Source organism: Macroventuria anomochaeta, assembly GCF_010093625.1.
Source record: "Macroventuria anomochaeta strain CBS 525.71 unplaced genomic scaffold BU25scaffold_2, whole genome shotgun sequence".
NCBI classification, from domain to species: Eukaryota; Fungi; Ascomycota; class Dothideomycetes; order Pleosporales; family Didymellaceae; genus Macroventuria; species Macroventuria anomochaeta.
The window spans coordinates 1,041,384-1,056,875 of NW_022985363.1; the positions used below are offsets into that span (position 1 = coordinate 1,041,384).

Genomic DNA, 15,492 nt, shown 5'->3' on the forward strand with positions numbered 1-15,492 from the left:
AGATCCAAGAGAGTGGCATGATCGAGCATACCAGATTATTGATTTCCTGACCGGGGTACCTGTGCGGGACATTCCATCTCGAGCATTGAGAACTTCATTAGGATCTCCATTGAACACCCTGAAAATGAGTCTTTCATGTAGGAAAACCATTTGGGACTGCAAAATTTGCTCATGACACGCGCAATTGCCTCATTCAGATTCTATATAGTAGTCCTCCAGCTTCTCAACCCAAACATGACACTTCTATTTCGGCGGCACAATAGGCAGGGTAACGTAGTTCACGAACTTCTCTCCAAAATGCAGATGATTCAATCCCGCAAACACCTCCTCACTCCTGTCTTCTGGGTGGTTGTGCTGGAAGATACCACTGCCCTGTGTATCTCCACTGCTGACCTCGAACACGATCTTACCACCCTTCTCAACGATGACATTTGTCGGCCAGACCTCAACATCAACCGCGTATACATCTCCTGGAATGACCGGCTGCACATCTGTGCTGAAGTAGTCGCGCCAAGGCAGGTACTCGCGGTGCTTGGGGTGCTCAGGGTTGGTCTTGCGCAGACTAACGCGCAGCCAGCCCTTAGCGAGGGGGATGGGGTCGCCGGCTGTGCCTGTGTAGTGTACCTCTTTGCCTTCGGGCGAGATGTAACGGAGTGTGAGGAAAAGGTCGATGTCAGATGGGGTGGCGCCAGTAGCGTGGGGAGAGAGGGACGCGTTCAGGTGCGCAACGATGTGGCCTGTGATCTCTGTCTCTTCTTCGAAAGGAGCGGTGGTGAACTGGAGAAGTTTGGGGTTATCCAGCGTGCTCAAAGCCTCGTAGGATAGCTTTTTTGGGCGGTTTGTGATTGGTTGAACTGGTGTGAGTGTTTGTGAGGGTGTGAGGTAGAACTTGGTGTATCGCGTGCGTGCGATGGGCCACTCGTTCTCTGTCCGCCTCTCGTAAATCTTCTCGGCTTCTGAATTGTCGAAGCCGACATCACCCTTCCTGAGCACAATATCGACTGGTGGATGTTTGCCCTTGACAGACCAGCCAACCCGGTCATCGCCTTTCAAGAATGCATCAAGAAAGCTGCGTTGTACTTCGACTTCCTCTTTGTAGAAAAAGGGCAAATCGTGACGACCTGTGATCATCCGCAGGTATTTGAACTCTGATCCTGCATGGGTGTAGCCTTCGATGTTGCCTCGAAGGTGAAGCAAGATACCGCCCCAGTTTCCCACCGAAAGCAATGGTACTTCGATGTCGCTCATGTCGTACTCTTTACTTGCATAATAGATCTCGTCACGGTATTTGGACGCATTTGTATCAATGGTTTGATCTTGTCGGTTCTTCGCTCGGATTTCTTCGGAGAGGTCACCATCAACAGTGTCGGGACCCCAGTTGCGCGCTGCACGTCCTGGTCGTCCGTACTGATTCGTGATGACTTGACGATTCCTAATACAAAGTCAGCAATGTGGATAGTGGTCGTAATTCGTACCTGGACTTACCACCAGAAGTCGATGAACTTGTTGCTCAAGATACCACCGTGTCTGCAGCGATCGCGGTAGTAGTCGCTCATGCCCTCCCAAGGAATGACAGCCGCCAAACCCTTCGGCTTGCGGGCAGCTACACGCCATTGCGATCCAGCGTAGTAGCTGATGCCGAGCAAGCCGACTTTGCCAGAAGACCAAGGCTGCTCAGCAGCCCACTCCACCACATCAAAGAAGCACTCGCTCGTTCCGCGCGACATGGTGTCGAGGAAGCCAGGCGACTGCCCGAGCCCGCGCTCGTCAGCGCGTACAACAACATAATCGTTCTTAGTCCAGAAACCGGGATCTGGTGTCTCCCATGCTGAGTGATCGGAGTGGTGCTCTGGGTTGACTTCAGAGTACGACTTTGCATGGAAGCTTAAATTGTCAGGTAGATAAACGTAGAATTCGTGTTGGTGGCACCTACTCCTTGTAGTGGATATCCTTTCCGTACGGACCGTAAGTCACCAGCACAGGAAGCTTCGTACCCTCTTTCGTAGATTTCGGCCTATAGACGTTGACTCGCACAATGCCTTGCGAGCTTGTCTTCAGCGGGACTTCCGCATTCTCCTCGAAGATGTAGGGGAATGACGTCTCGTCAACTTTGTGCGCTTTCTTCACTTCTAGCTGCTCAGACATCGTGTCAGTCGCGTCAATGGTGTCAAAGGTGTGTGTAAACTTACTACTGGCACATTTCAGTATATATTAACGGTTGCGACGCGTATGGGTCCCGATCGCGCCGACGCGGCTGTGAATGACGAGGGGTCTTCTCCGGAAGGAATGTGGGGGACCTCCGCCCGAGATTGTGTAGTAACCAGACATCGAAAGCGTCGTACGAGGCGTCAAGATAATGGATGAACACGCATAGCCAAAGATTTGTTACAGTAGAGGCAAAGATACTCTCGTTGCTGGCTATAGAGTTTTATCCTATGAGATGGTAGTTTCAATCTTAGTTGTGGGCATTTACACGTTCGCCATGTGAACACCAATTGAAGAGAAAACAACGATGGCATGGTCAATTGAGACCGTGTTTGAGGACCTCGACTATTGTCATGATAGCGAATTTTCTTCAAGCTCTGACTGTGTCTAGTGAGAAGCAGGCACACCCTGCATAGTCCCATAATCCTCCTTCAAAATTTCCCCACCGATTTCCACCGGCTTGCTTTCCTGCAACACATACATCATCCTCGCCCAACTGTCCATGCTCAAGTTCCTCCACGCATGCATTGTGCCCCTCTGAATCGCAACATCACCACGCTTCAAGATCCGAGTCTCCCCGGAGTCAAGCACCAGCTCAACCTCGCCCTCGATCACTACGCCATAGTCGAGCGAGATTGTTCGGTGCATGGGCGACAGTGCACCGGGTTCCATGTCGACGAAGCGCAGGACCGTGCCTCCAGATGTTACGAGTCCGGGTGCCTTCTCGAGGAAGGGCTTGTAGACCTTCAGGTCCGCGTCGTTGTTCAGTTCGACTGGATGCCCTTTTGTGACGTAGGGGAGACCGAAGGCTGCGCTTGGTATTCTGTCCCATTTCAAGGTCTCGTCGACAGCGTCTGAGAAGACTGCCTGCTTAGTGGTAGGATCGTGGGTTGTGACATAGCGCTTCAAGCTGGGCAGCTTGTTCTCGAGTTCGGGTCTGGATGACATGGTTGCTAGTTTTCAAAGTCTGAAAGTGATGATGTTCTTCGCTGGTGGATTGTACCACTTTACAGGTTGCTTCGTGAAAACTGTTGGATGTGAATCTGCAGAATGTAAAGATCAAACCGTGGATCTCATGTTGATGACACCTCCCGATGTGGAGGGACGATCACCTTCAAAGGGTTCAGTCTCATCAACTGCCGACGCGTTACGAGCTCCTTCGTACTGCAGGGTCATAAGCCTGACAACTTCGCACTTCGGTGCTCAAGAGCTCCGTGACACGTATCGAACATGATAGGTGATAGTATCTCGTATGAGCTTGTGAGTTGCGCAAGATCGTTGAAGTTCACAATGGATAAGGAATGTACCTTATCGGGATTGGTTTTAGACCACTGCCCTTTGATGAAAGAGCGAGGGATCTCCAGAGATCATCTCACCGTTTTCAGACTGATGCTCAAGCCTCACGTCTCAGAATGCCACACAGCAGAGCCGCAGACCCTGGTGGGTGTTGCGAGGTCGGTGCATGACAATGCCGCCCACCGAAACCGATTCCGGGGTCATGTGCGGGGGCCCGATGTGGAGGGAGAATTATTTCGGAGACGCGATGCCTCGCGCATTAGCAAAAGTAGCTGGTACGAAGGAGATTGAGGGCCTTGAACGAGAGCACAGTTGCTTCCAAAGTTCGGGCAATATCACTAAAGTTTGATAAGAATAGTCACACAGTCCAGTTTTTACAGTAGTGAATCAGAAGCTTGAAGGCACAGATCACGATGGCCAACGCATACACCTCCCACTTCGGAATCAACAACATTCCCTATGGCATTGCAAGTTCAGCTAAGAGACCGCAACCACAAGCTGCAACAAGGATAGGCGACGATGTGATCTTTCTCGCAGAGCTTGCAACACACGAAACCTTCAAAGCCATGGAAACAGATCTGCCAGCTCTGTTCTCACAACCAACTCTCAACGCCTTCGCCTCTCAGTCATCTCAGACTCACAGCGCCGTACGCACCGCAATTCAAGATGCCTACAATGACAACCTCCACACACCATCCTCCGAGAACATCGCAGACGTGACACTCCACCTCCCTGTCTCCATCGGTGACTTCACCGACTACTCTGCCAGCGCAAACCACGTCCTTAACGCGGGTGAAGCCATAATGGGCACTCGCTCCTTCCCACCCGCATTCCACAAATACCCCGTTGGCTACGCCGGTCGCTGCTCCTCAATCTCCGTCTCCGGCACACCTATCACGCGCCCGCTGGGACAGTACATCGAGGACTACACCGCTAGTGAGAAGAACATTGTCTTCGGCGCCTCGCGCGCGCTGGACTACGAACTCGAAATCGGTGCGATTGTAGGCAGACCGGTGGAGCCGGGCACCTTTCTGCAAGCGAAGGATGCGGATCAGCATATTTTTGGGCTGGTGCTGGTGAACGACTGGTCTGCGAGGGATATCCAGGGGCTGGAGATGAATCCGCTGGGGCCGTTTAACGGGAAGAATTTCGGAACCTCGGTGTCTCCTTGGGTGATCACGCACGAGGCATTGAGGGCGCATGAGGTTCCTGCGCCGGAGCGGATGGGACCTGTTGCGTCGTTTATGGATGATAAGGGGGCGGTGAATTATGATATACAGCTTACTGGCGCGATTACACGGGGTAAGAAGACAACGACGACGTGTAAGGTCGGGTTTGAGACTATGTACTGGACGTTCAGGCACATGCTTGCTCATCACACGATTGGCGGGTGTGGACTGCGGACGGGCGATCTGATAGCGAGTGGAACTGTGAGCGGGGAGGAGGAGCATGAGCATGGGTGTCTGCTCGAGCTGACGAAGAACGGCAAGAAGGCTAGTAAGCTGAGTGATGGCAGTGAGTTGAGGTACCTGGCAGACGGAGATGAGGTGACTTACGAAGCCGTCATTGGTGATGGAAGTGCAGGTGTCGGGTTCGGAGCATGTGTTGGTGTTGTCAAGCCGGCAAGCAAGGTATAGAAAAGCAAGATGCTGGCGAAGCATGGTAATCACCATGTCGTGCTAGAAAATCGTTGTAGCCTATGTGCTTAAAGATCAGATCACGGAGGCCCGTGCAGCATACAATGGGCAATCGCGTCCGGTCGCACATGGCAAGCATACGGTTAAGAACCGTCGTCGCGTGACGCATGGCAATACTCATTTCATTTCGTCCACTCTCTTCTACCGGTGACGTGGTTAACGTCGATGCATCGAGGCTCACCAAGTGCTTGGAGCTTCTGCTCCTTTTTGTAGATCCCAAAATCGCGCGCTGCATATACGGACAACAGTCGTCCCCCCTCACCTATCTTTCTTCTATCATCTCAGACCGGCCAAGCGACGCTCCTGAACCTCGGACAGCGCCCGGCTGCCGCTCAAGAATGCAACAACACCAACAAGACCGGCGGCAGGCAGAGTCTGGAACAGATTCCAGCTCGTGTAGTAGAGAAAGAAAACACCCTCCATGGCGATGATCGAACCGTAGAAGAGGGCGTGCGAAACAGGAGCCGCACCGAGAGCCTTGCTAAGGTGGCTGACGTTGGCACCAAGAGTCGCCCAAAGGCCCAGCAGAATGGGAAGTGCGGCAGCAACGGCTGCGGCAAAGACAATGGTTATGATCTTGGGTGGTGACTTGGGGTCTTCGCGGAAGATGTGGTGGATCTCGGCTTCAGGAGCGTAGCGGAGCGGTGCCTCGGGGATAGCGAGGGGCACATTCGCACCGCGCGTTACGGTAAGATCAAAAACCTTGTGCTTGTAGGGGGTGGAAGAGCCGAATGCTCCAATGACGATTGAGGCGGGAATTGGCTTGGAGGCAGTAAGGAATTGGTGGGGTAGGTCCTTCTGCGTCTGCGAGTTGTTAATCGTGCCTGTGCAATTGGACGTGATACCCACCAAAGAGACCTTTCCCTTGCCACTGTCCTTGACACTGAGCACAAAAGACTCCTCCAGCCCACTTGTGGGGTCAGTCAAGGTAAGGAAAGCCTGGTGTGGTCGCTTCGCAGTCTTTCCGTCAACGGTTGTAAGGTCGAGCTTCAAGGAATCGGTTGCACCTAGTGACACCGTCTTCGCGAGGGGCGTTGTAGCGCTGAGTCTAAGAAGAGTCAGTTCCCAGCCTCAAGGGGTTTACGTACGTGGGCGAGCTCACTTGTCCTTGGAAGCTCCGCCTACACCAGCGCCTTTGCTGGCAATCGAAACGGTGGCATCTTCGAAGCTCCAAGCCGCAGCATATGCAATTGGCGCGCCCGAAAGCAAAAGCGAAGACACGAGACCGAAAGAAAACTTCATGATTGACGTATGCAAAAGAGTGAACGCGGAGCTCTGAGTGATGCCAGAGGACAGCTTACGTCTCCCAAGCTCGCACTAGCCGCCAAGTCGGGGATTTGTCGGTCCACGGGTCCGCCGCAACTTCCTTCCCATCACTTCCGTCACGCACCTCTTCTCGCAAAACCTCACACCAATTCAGAGCTGATACGAGGATGGCTGCTACGAACATTACAAGTTTCGTTGTTTCTCCAATCGGCCCGCCTTTGGTTAATCTGAAAGCTCTATTGGATTGGTGTTCATCAGTGCAGCACGGCTTGTTGCATCTCCAGGATGGACGACAGACAACACTTGAATGCCAGCTTAGCTCAGACTCATAGGCGTTGCTGCTAATCGTCTTCACGGCTAATCTTTGTCTCATGGGGCACGAGGCGGGAGATGACCGCCCCGAAGATTGCTCTTTCACCCGCAAGGTCACGTAGAGCAGGTTCCTCTCAACGTATCGCATGAAATACCTTGAAGGTATTACCACGTAACGAGGGCTGGTGAGAGAGAAACACAACCATGCGCAGCTCACTGCTCTCACTCTCCCTCCCGCTTTCGGGTTGTCATAAGCTTCCCTTCCTTGAACTACTCTCCAAACTTTACCACCCTACCAACTGGTCATACTACACTCGCATATCACGAACCATCAGTTACTCGTCCTCTCCTTTCTCGAGCCCTTGAGCCCTTGTTTCCATCATGCACCAACTCATCTCTCATTTCGGCCTGAAGTTCTATCTCTTCGATCTTCAAGGCGTCCTCACATACGAGCTCACTAAGGACGGCAGATCCGCGAAGACATATGAGATCTCAGAGACCGACGTCAAATTTGCAAGTAGCAGCGAGGACAGTATCATTGACAACCTCCAGCCTGCAAAGGCAGGCCTCGATATCAGTGCTGTGGGCATTCAACTGCACCTTCTCAGGAACGATGGGCTGTTACGTATGTGGTTCGAAGGAAGGGAGGGATGTACAGCAGATTGGACTTTCGATGGCTTGAAGGCGACGACCAATGGAAGGATGACCGCGTCAGCCGGTGCTCAGACGTGCGTCGACCTCGATAAGTGCATTCTCTGCGGCATCAAGGAAACAAAGCGGAGCGACATGCGAAACTGTGCGTCCCAGACCGAAGTAGTGACCGTACAGAGCGTGTCTTTCAGCGCCGACGCTGCACAGCAGACGACAAAAGAGTCAAGATGGCTTGACAACCTCAGTCCAAGAGCAACGCCAGCGCCCAGAACAAGCATGAAGGCAGCACTCGCGACCATGCGAAATGGCACCAGTCAAAAAGAGAGCACCAAAGAAGTAGCCATCAGATCGAAGCGCAGAGCGTTGTCACCACCACACAGTGATGTGCCGCTGCACAAGCGGGCCAAAAGCAGGCATGACTCGAAGCCATGGCCGCGAGTTATATACATGGACTGCTACCGCACGTACCCGAACAGCCATGGCGCCGGGCTACTTGTCATCGACATCGAAAAGGCTACCGTGACATATGAGGATCACTACAAAACCAAAGTCGCCAACCACACGGAGCAAAGGCAGATACATCTCGACGACGAGCATAGTAAGCTAGAAGGTGTTCTTACGGTGTTGCTTTACTGATGTAACTAGTCGTGACGAAGTACGTCTGGAAAAAACCCAGCCACCACTGGAGGGGTGACGTGAGGCAAGCCACTCATACTCTCAAAATTAGCCGCTTGATCAGGAGTGGCGGCTTATCGCCGCTGATGAAGCTAGATGTTGGGTCGCCTGAGTGGAAGATCTGGTACCACAACGCGCATGTTCCTGGCAGCAAGCACTACATCAACGATCCTGAAATCGTCGTCGATGCCATCATACACTGCATCGACCGCACCTCTGGACGTCAAGCCGTCCACAATCCCGAGGCAGACCACACGCGGGATGGTGCGAACTCGGAATCCGCATGGCAGCTGCATCGACGGGATTGGAAGGCGAAGTACAAGGTCTTTGAGCCTAACAAAACAGCGTCTACAATATCCTGAAGGGGTGCCGTTGGACAGGCAACAAACTTCAACACTGGGAGCTAGAGCAAGATGCCGTAACGGGCACAAGCACATTGCCGAGGGGAAGTTCAGAAATCCTAATCGGGGCTTGGCGTCTGCAAAAATACGCTTGGGACAATGAGGGTAGGGCTGAATAGATTCTATCGGCGTCTTGACCGGTTCATCGTTGGTTTTGGAGCATGGTGTGGATGGGCGCGATCTTTGGAGTATCCTATATTCTTGACCAAATTCGTGTATCGAGGTATCCCTGCTCCGTGCGCCCAACCCAACACCCTGAAAGCTCACGTAATGACAGCGCCAGCTCACGCTGGAGCCGGCGCGGCTCCGTTCTCCCCTCCCCCACCGCCCGTCAAACTCGCCATAAACTCCTGGTACCTAAACACCTCGCCCCTACCTAGCCCCTTCCCACCCTTGCCAAACGCCCTCCTCCCACTGAACCCCTCAACGACCATATCAATCTCCCTCTCCGTTAGCCGGTGCTCTCCTGCATCCGGCGCAGTATGCAATAACGCATCCTTCAACTCGGCAAGGTCGATCTGTCCATCATCCCCATCATCGAACGCTTCGAACGCTGCACTGAGCTCATTGGGCCGCGAGAGCCCGCCGAGCAGATCGGAGAGTGTGTTGAGGTATGTAGCGAGGTTTATGGATTGCGCGCCATTGAAGTAGGTAGCGAGTGTGGAGGGCGTGGCAGAGAGACCGAGCTGGGAGAGCATGTCTGCGACGTCGGCGGCGTTGACGTGGCCGTCGTCGTCGCGGTCCATGACGCTGAAGGATTCGCGCATGCTGTGGAGGAGCGGTGGAGGAAGTTTGGAGAGTGCGTCGTTTGTGGTTTGGCGGATCATGGGTGGTCGGGCGGGCGGGCGTTGCACTGGTTTCGACTCGACGAGGACAGGCTTCGAGGGAGAGATGGCCGTCTTGATGGCTTTTTCCGCGCGCTTCTCCATGGTCATCTCGACCGCTTCTTCGACGACCGGCGTGGTGCTGTCTCGAGAGAGCAGAGGAGGTGTGCTTGATCTTTCTCTACCGCCGTCGAACTTTGCAGCGAGTGATGCCGTGCTGAGTGGCCGTACGGTAGCGTTTGTGGAGCTGGACATATTGCGTGCGTACTCTGGTCGTTCTGATCGGTCGCGAGACGGTGAGAGCAGCTGTGGCCCCGGAGACAGCGGCTCTCTCGAAGGCGACCGCAGTTCTCTCGACGGCGAACGAAGCTGTGAGGGCGAGCCAGGCGGCTCCCCTGCACTTGCTGCGCCTCCCGTCTTCAGCCATGGCGGCGCATTCTGGGAGGCATTGCTGGCCGTGGCCTGGCGGAGGGATGCTGGCGACAAGGCACCTGGTGTCTCTTTCGGCTTCAGCGGCGAGCTTGTTGGTGTTGAAGGACGCGCTGTAGAGGGAGAGCCCTGTCTGATGGAGCCCGGCCGGCCGAAGGGCGACTGACGCGATCCACGCGCGCTGTTGAAGAAGAGGGGTGACGGCTTCGCGTCTGTTGGCGCCGACTGCAGCGTGTTAGTCTACCACGGCGGAAGTAGGGAGCCGGCCGCCTGCATACCATGATGTTGTGTCTCTGGTGGTTGCACTCACACTGGCGGTGGATTGCTCGATTGGGCGACGATGCAGCGTGTTTAGTCCGTGTTGACGTTCGCGGCCCTCCCCAGCAACCATGATGCCAAGTCGCTCATCCCTGCACATCGATAAGCCTTACAGCTCAGGGTCCACTCCATATCCACAGAGCACCCCCCCCCCCCCCGGAGCGCGTCGTGTAACATGTAAAGGAAGGCCGATTGCGCTCAACGCTCCTTTCCGCTGCCAGTGCTTCAGCTGGTGAACTGTGGACTGCCTGATCATCCGCAAGTCAAGCCGCGACCCGACTCCGGAACGCTACCCCTGTGTGGGGCCCCTAGCGCGACATACGGCAGATCCACGCCATGCGTGCAACGGTGGGATCGTGGAGAAGATGGAAACACTCATGGCTGAAGTGATCGCGCAAAGACCCGCCGGGCTCTCCAGCTCTTCTGCCCAGCCAGGCGGCCTGCAGCGCCAGCCCTCGTTTTCTTCATTCCCGCCCTCGCGCTCGCCCTCGGTCTCGGTGCGCAATGATCCCAGGAACGCGCGCTCCCCGCAGCCGCCCATGCTCCCTGAGGCAGACGACCTCGAGGAATCGGCCCCCTCGTCGCTCACCTCGGCGCAGTCCCACCAGGTCGGCGCCGGTGTGGGCAGGCTGCGCTCGCAGTATCCCGCCGACGCGGTCGAGCGCCATGTCGAGTACATCCTGGTCGCATCGTTCGACATTGACCGCGGGTCGGTCATGGAGAACCAGTACCCCGCCGCCATCAGCGGAGACGAGACAACGCTGGCCGAGCTCATGCTGCCGGACCAGGTGCATTCGCGTGCTCAGGACTGGACCATCTTCTTCCTTCACAAGGACACCACCACAGAAGAGGAGGAGAAGGAGGCGCGGAGAGAGCGCAGACGGAAGCGCAGACGGCGAAAAGAGGAGCAAGAGGGGCAAGAGGGGAAAGAGGGGCAAGAGGGGCAAGAGGATGGCGAGGCTGATGCTGACGAAGAGGGTGAGGACGGCGATGATGAGGACGGCGATGATGATGGCGACGACGACACAGAGGCCACCAACGAGGAACAGGACCCTGATGGCCCGCCGCTCGTCTATGTCTTGAACTTGGTCAACACCAAGCAGGACAATACCGTCAAGCGGGGAGCTGTCGTCAAAGCCATGGCTATCTGCACTCGACACTCGTTCCTACACATCTACAAGCCGCTACTTTTGTTAGCGCTCGAGGAGTACTTTCGACACCCGGTCATCGAGACGCTTGCCTCGCTCTACAACGCGCTCAATACCATGGACCTGTCGTTGTTGCCCAAGCTGTCCTCCCTGGAGAGCTTTGTGCTGCATGCCGGTGACGCAAAAGACATGTTCATCGAGAAGTTCGAGCAGATGATACGGCAGCGCAAGGCAGCTGATGCCGAGAGCGCCTCCCTGTCATCCACAGACCCGCAGCCAAAGAGGATCGCGTACATTCTTCCACGAGACACACACGAGTTCGAGTCGAAGATCAACTACAACGGCATCCCTGTGCCTGTCAAAGTACCATCTGCCCTCAGCCCTGAGACGGTGGGCGACTTCTCCCTCATCAAGCTCATCCAGACCTTCTCCACACCCCACTCGACTCAACCTCAGCCGTTCGCTCTACACCCACATCTCACGACAAGCGGCGCATATACACATCCCATCATCGTCCTTGTCAACGCGCTCCTGACACAGAAGCGCATCATCTTCATCGGCCACAACCGGCCATCAAGCGAAGTCGCCGAAGCTGTCCTTGCAGCATGTGCGCTCGCATCTGGCGGTGTCTTGCGAGGCTTTGTCCGCCACGCCTTCCCATATACCGACCTGACCAAAGTCGACGACCTCCTCAAAGTCCCCGGCTTCATCGCCGGTGTCACCAACCCTACCTTCTCCTTCAAACCAGAGTGGTGGGACGTTCTATGCGACCTCCCCACCGGCCGCATGAAGATCAGCAACCGCATCGAAGCAGCCTCGCCAACCGACGGATCTCTCTACTTCCAGCAACACGGCATACCCGTCAGCGGTGCAGGCAGCGCAATGAGCTCTGACAAGCAAGGCGGCGTAGACACGACTGGCGATAACCAGTTTATGGAAAGCATGCTCCAAGCCATAGCGAATCGCCACGGCGAAAACGCTATACGAGCGAAATGGCGCTCCTGGGTTCTCAAGTTCACCCGCATTACTGCGGCGTTCGAAGAGACCGTCTACGGCGCTTCAGCTTTGTACATTGGCTCACACGAGACTGACGCCGGTGCATATGGTGTATCTGGTCACGGCTACGTATGGCCGGATGAACACTCCCGGCTTCGCGAACTCGCTGCCAACGTACATCGCATAGAAGGGTGGCGCAGCACAAGAAGTTATTACAGTTGCGTCCAGGATCTTGCGAGGCACTGGAATAAGAGACCAGTGCGCGGTATCGACCTACACCATCAACACGATAAGTTGAGATGCTTGAAGCTCACGCATGATCAGTCTGCGGCTATCTACCTTGCGCTTGCGCGGTGTGTTGAGGAAGCTGGATCGCCCAATGCCAGTGCGTCGGGGCCTGAAGCTGATCTTCCGAATGCTAAGCAGCACCTTACACTCGCCAATGATCCTGAGAGGCGGCCGGGGGAAAAGTTGCAGTATGATACCATCTTGCAGTTGCTGTGCGTTATACCAGAGAGCAATACTGGCCTTTTCTATCTTAGCCTGGGGTTGTTCCATCCGAGGCAGGATGTCAGGAGGGCGGTGGTCAAATTGTTGGAGAGAATCATGGAACATCCGGCTGGAAGGTACTTTTGGAGCAGTCTCGGGCGGTTTGCTAAGTTGGCGTTCTTCAGGGTGAAGAGAGAGGAAGGCGGACCCCCTAAGTAGACCTGACCTAGATGATGAGGCAAGGCTGAACGTGGAGGGATCCATGACACTTATGAGCCACCACGCGGATGGGGCAAGGCTGTAACGCAACCTGTGAAGAATCAATAGCCCGCAAAGCACTCGCACCTCAGCCTCTGGTAGGCACGAAACTAGCTGCCTCATCTGATGTGATTCTCGGGCTCCTTCCTATGCGCCTGCCGCTGCTCGGCTCAGCCGCAGTTTTAGCGCAGCCCTCAGCAGCCACGAGGCTGGACTTCCTGTCTTCTGCCTCGGGATCCGCTGGTGTTTCTCTTTCGTGTATCTGTCCTTACCAGTAACAGTCTCTGCCCGACCCTCTAAAACATGCGAGCCTATGTACAATAGGTTCGCATGCGTCTCCAGGCGTTAGCGTCATATGGTCTTTGTATCGATGAGCACTATAATTATAGCTGATAAAGAAGACGCAAAAGCCAGAGTGGAGAAGGCTGACGCTGAGGTCGAACGGTTGAGTTAGCTTCCAGAGACTCTAGGACCAGCAGACAAGGCCGGTGATGATGACGACGCAACTACTTTGCAAGGCTCATTTCATGATGCCATGAGCGACGGGTCGGAAACTGGAAGTGGTTCCCGTGAACGCCATGCTGATCAAGAACTCGTAGGTCATTTCCTCGGCAGAGGTGCCATGGGCGATGTGTACAAAACAAGCGTACATGGTCACACCATTGCTTGGAAGAGGATCGTGTTCAGGCGCAAGATTCCATTACATGAGAGAAAAGAGATTAAGACACTTGAAAGGCTGAGGCATGTCCATATGATCCAATTCGTTGGAATATACACACACAGCCAGCATTGGGCATTCTCCTCTATCCGGTGGCGGTTTGCAACCTCCATACCTTCTTCGAAGACGTCGAGGCGCACTGGACAACTGGCGCCGATGAAGCCCAGAAAATCGACTCACACGTCTCGACTACTTTACCGCTTCTCAATCGCGATGTAAAGCCTCACCGGTGTGCTCCCAGATAGGTTGCCTCGTCTCCGCAGTCCAGTACCTGCACGCTCAAAAAATACGCCACAAAGACCTTAAGCATTTGAACATACTATTGTCCTCAAAACGGCTGTATCTGAGCAACTTTGGGAGTGCCACAGACTTTTCCCTGCTGTCAGAGAGCGCTACGGACAATGAACATGGAACGCTGCGTTACTATGCACCAGAGATGAGTTGCAACTTCCGAGGCACAGGACCCCCGCGTTGACCATTGTGCTCGTAAGGTTGCTGAATGGAAGGTAAATGGACAAGCTGCAGATACATTCTCCCTGGGATGTGTATCACTCGAGATACTAACCATACACTATGACGGCACACGTCGACGTTTGAGGACCAGCTGGTCTAAACGAGATCCTGCTTTCCACTCGAACCTGGACAATCTCGAATCGTGGCTCCCATGATTGGACGACCTCTTCAGGGACGTTCGAGCCATGCTTTTTAGAGAACCAGATAAGCGTCCGGTAGCACAAGCTCTTCTATCATGTGTCAGTCTCTGCGACAGGATGATAGAAAATAAGAAGCATTCTATATTTGGCGACTGTTGTAAAACTTCATAAGTCGCCACATCTTATTATACAGTGATACTTCAAGCGAAGGAACTGGAGCTTTAAAGGTTTGATGAAGACAAATAGCGACAAAGTCCAATATGCTGCAAGTCAGTTATACGTACCATATCAGCGCTCCTGATCAGATAATGTTCGCCTGTGGTCCGTTGCAGTGTTTGCCAGCGGTCCGCTGCACTGATTGTCCAGTTCATTCGGTTAGTGCAGTTTGCCTCCCCATCCTACCACTGCTATTCCTTTCCACGATATAGTCCCGATCGATCCTTGCCATAGCTCCACAGGTCAATCAAATCATCTCAACCCTTCCACAGATACCAGCGACAACTTGAAGAAGCGGGGATTGCTCTTAACAGTTTGAAGGAAAGTCCTTCAATAACATATGGAAACTTGTTCAAGTTGAAGGAGAGGCGAAAAGGACAAGGGTACCGTGTCCGTGCGCGTAATGCGCGGATTCGCGTAATGCGCCAAACCACCTTTTTGTACCCATACTTCACTGTACAATTACTCAACGCCACAATGACTATGAAATCTGCCTTTGAAGAGATAGACTCTATGATACCATGCGATAAGATCCCGTGGACAGCGCTGGCTAAAAAACATAAGGTTGTGCGCTCAACCCTGTCTCGAAAATATCGACACGAGACGCGATCGCGTGAAGAGAAGGCGATTGCACAACAAAAGCTCACTCCACAACAGGAGGACGAGCTTGTCAAGTATATAGAAGAGCTTACAGCTCGCCGTCTACCTCCTACAAGGGAAATGATAGCAAATTTCGCGTTGTCAATAGCCACAGAGCCAGTCAGCGAGAGCTGGGTTACTGTCATCCTGACATGGCTTGCAGCCAACAACAACCCTACCAGTCTTTATATACTTGTGTCAGCACCCATTTGTCAGCACCCATTTGTCAGCACCCATTTGTCAGCTCCCATTTGTCAGCTCCCATTTGTCAGCTCCCATTTGTCAGCACCCATTTGTCAGC

General features: G+C 54.1%; 9 protein-coding genes across 9 annotated transcripts; 5 read left to right on the forward strand and 4 right to left on the reverse strand.

The window, feature by feature from the left end:
• Positions 1-243: 243 nt before the first annotated feature.
• BU25DRAFT_470920 (X-Pro dipeptidyl-peptidase protein) lies at positions 244-2,145 on the reverse strand (the record flags this gene model as incomplete). Its single annotated transcript, XM_033710801.1, has 3 exons — positions 244-1,432; positions 1,486-1,884; positions 1,934-2,145. The coding sequence occupies 3 exons, from the start codon at positions 2,143-2,145 to the stop codon at positions 244-246; spliced, it is 1,800 nt and encodes a 599-aa protein (XP_033567067.1).
• Positions 2,146-2,592: 447 nt separating this feature from the next.
• BU25DRAFT_470921 (uncharacterized protein) lies at positions 2,593-3,153 on the reverse strand (the record flags this gene model as incomplete). Its single annotated transcript, XM_033710802.1, has 1 exon — positions 2,593-3,153. One exon carries the CDS (start codon positions 3,151-3,153, stop codon positions 2,593-2,595), a length of 561 nt encoding a protein of 186 aa, XP_033567068.1.
• Positions 3,154-3,869: 716 nt separating this feature from the next.
• Positions 3,870-5,306, forward strand: BU25DRAFT_85114 (uncharacterized protein). Its single transcript, XM_033712167.1, has one exon. It carries the CDS (start codon positions 3,915-3,917, stop codon positions 5,136-5,138), a length of 1,224 nt encoding a protein of 407 aa, XP_033567069.1. The 5' UTR covers positions 3,870-3,914; the 3' UTR covers positions 5,139-5,306.
• BU25DRAFT_470922 (uncharacterized protein) lies at positions 5,222-6,440 on the reverse strand (the record flags this gene model as incomplete). The annotated part of the gene is made up of 2 exons (XM_033710803.1): positions 5,222-6,246; positions 6,301-6,440. 2 exons carry the CDS (start codon positions 6,438-6,440, stop codon positions 5,475-5,477), a joined length of 912 nt encoding a protein of 303 aa, XP_033567070.1. The 3' UTR covers positions 5,222-5,474.
• A 601-nt stretch (positions 6,441-7,041) lies between these two features.
• Positions 7,042-8,626, forward strand: BU25DRAFT_85121 (uncharacterized protein). Its single transcript, XM_033712168.1, has 2 exons — positions 7,042-8,025; positions 8,073-8,626. Exons 1-2 carry the CDS (start codon positions 7,158-7,160, stop codon positions 8,462-8,464), a joined length of 1,260 nt encoding a protein of 419 aa, XP_033567071.1. The 5' UTR covers positions 7,042-7,157; the 3' UTR covers positions 8,465-8,626.
• A 161-nt stretch (positions 8,627-8,787) lies between these two features.
• On the reverse strand, positions 8,788-10,096 carry BU25DRAFT_382773 (EF-hand; the record flags this gene model as incomplete). The annotated part of the gene is made up of 2 exons (XM_033704252.1): positions 10,035-10,096; positions 8,788-9,981 (listed from the first exon to the last, which is right to left on the reverse strand). Exons 1-2 carry the CDS (start codon positions 10,035-10,037, stop codon positions 8,788-8,790), a joined length of 1,197 nt encoding a protein of 398 aa, XP_033567072.1. The 5' UTR covers positions 10,038-10,096.
• Positions 10,097-10,613: 517 nt separating this feature from the next.
• On the forward strand, positions 10,614-13,053 carry BU25DRAFT_382777 (spindle pole body interacting protein; the record flags this gene model as incomplete). Its single annotated transcript, XM_033704253.1, has 1 exon — positions 10,614-13,053. One exon carries the CDS (start codon positions 10,614-10,616, stop codon positions 12,924-12,926), a length of 2,313 nt encoding a protein of 770 aa, XP_033567073.1. The 3' UTR covers positions 12,927-13,053.
• An 874-nt stretch (positions 13,054-13,927) lies between these two features.
• BU25DRAFT_318004 (uncharacterized protein) lies at positions 13,928-14,119 on the forward strand (the record flags this gene model as incomplete). Its single annotated transcript, XM_033702224.1, has 1 exon — positions 13,928-14,119. A coding segment is annotated over one exon (192 nt), but the record flags the coding sequence as incomplete, so codon positions are not given.
• A 916-nt stretch (positions 14,120-15,035) lies between these two features.
• On the forward strand, positions 15,036-15,323 carry BU25DRAFT_329298 (uncharacterized protein; the record flags this gene model as incomplete). Its single annotated transcript, XM_033702308.1, has 1 exon — positions 15,036-15,323. A coding segment is annotated over one exon (288 nt), but the record flags the coding sequence as incomplete, so codon positions are not given.
• Positions 15,324-15,492: the final 169 nt, after the last annotated feature.

What these genes read in the sequence shown, in the direction of transcription:
- BU25DRAFT_85114 (XM_033712167.1), top strand. Translation starts at nt 3,915, where the DNA reads ATGGCCAACGCATACACCTCCCACTTCGGAATCAACAACATTCCCTAT.
- BU25DRAFT_85121 (XM_033712168.1), top strand. Translation starts at nt 7,158, where the DNA reads ATGCACCAACTCATCTCTCATTTCGGCCTGAAGTTCTATCTCTTCGAT. An exon ending in ACATCTCGACGACGAGCATA is followed by an intron (nt 8,026 to 8,072) that starts GTAAGCTAGAAG and finishes TGATGTAACTAG; the next exon opens with TCGTGACGAAGTACGTCTGG.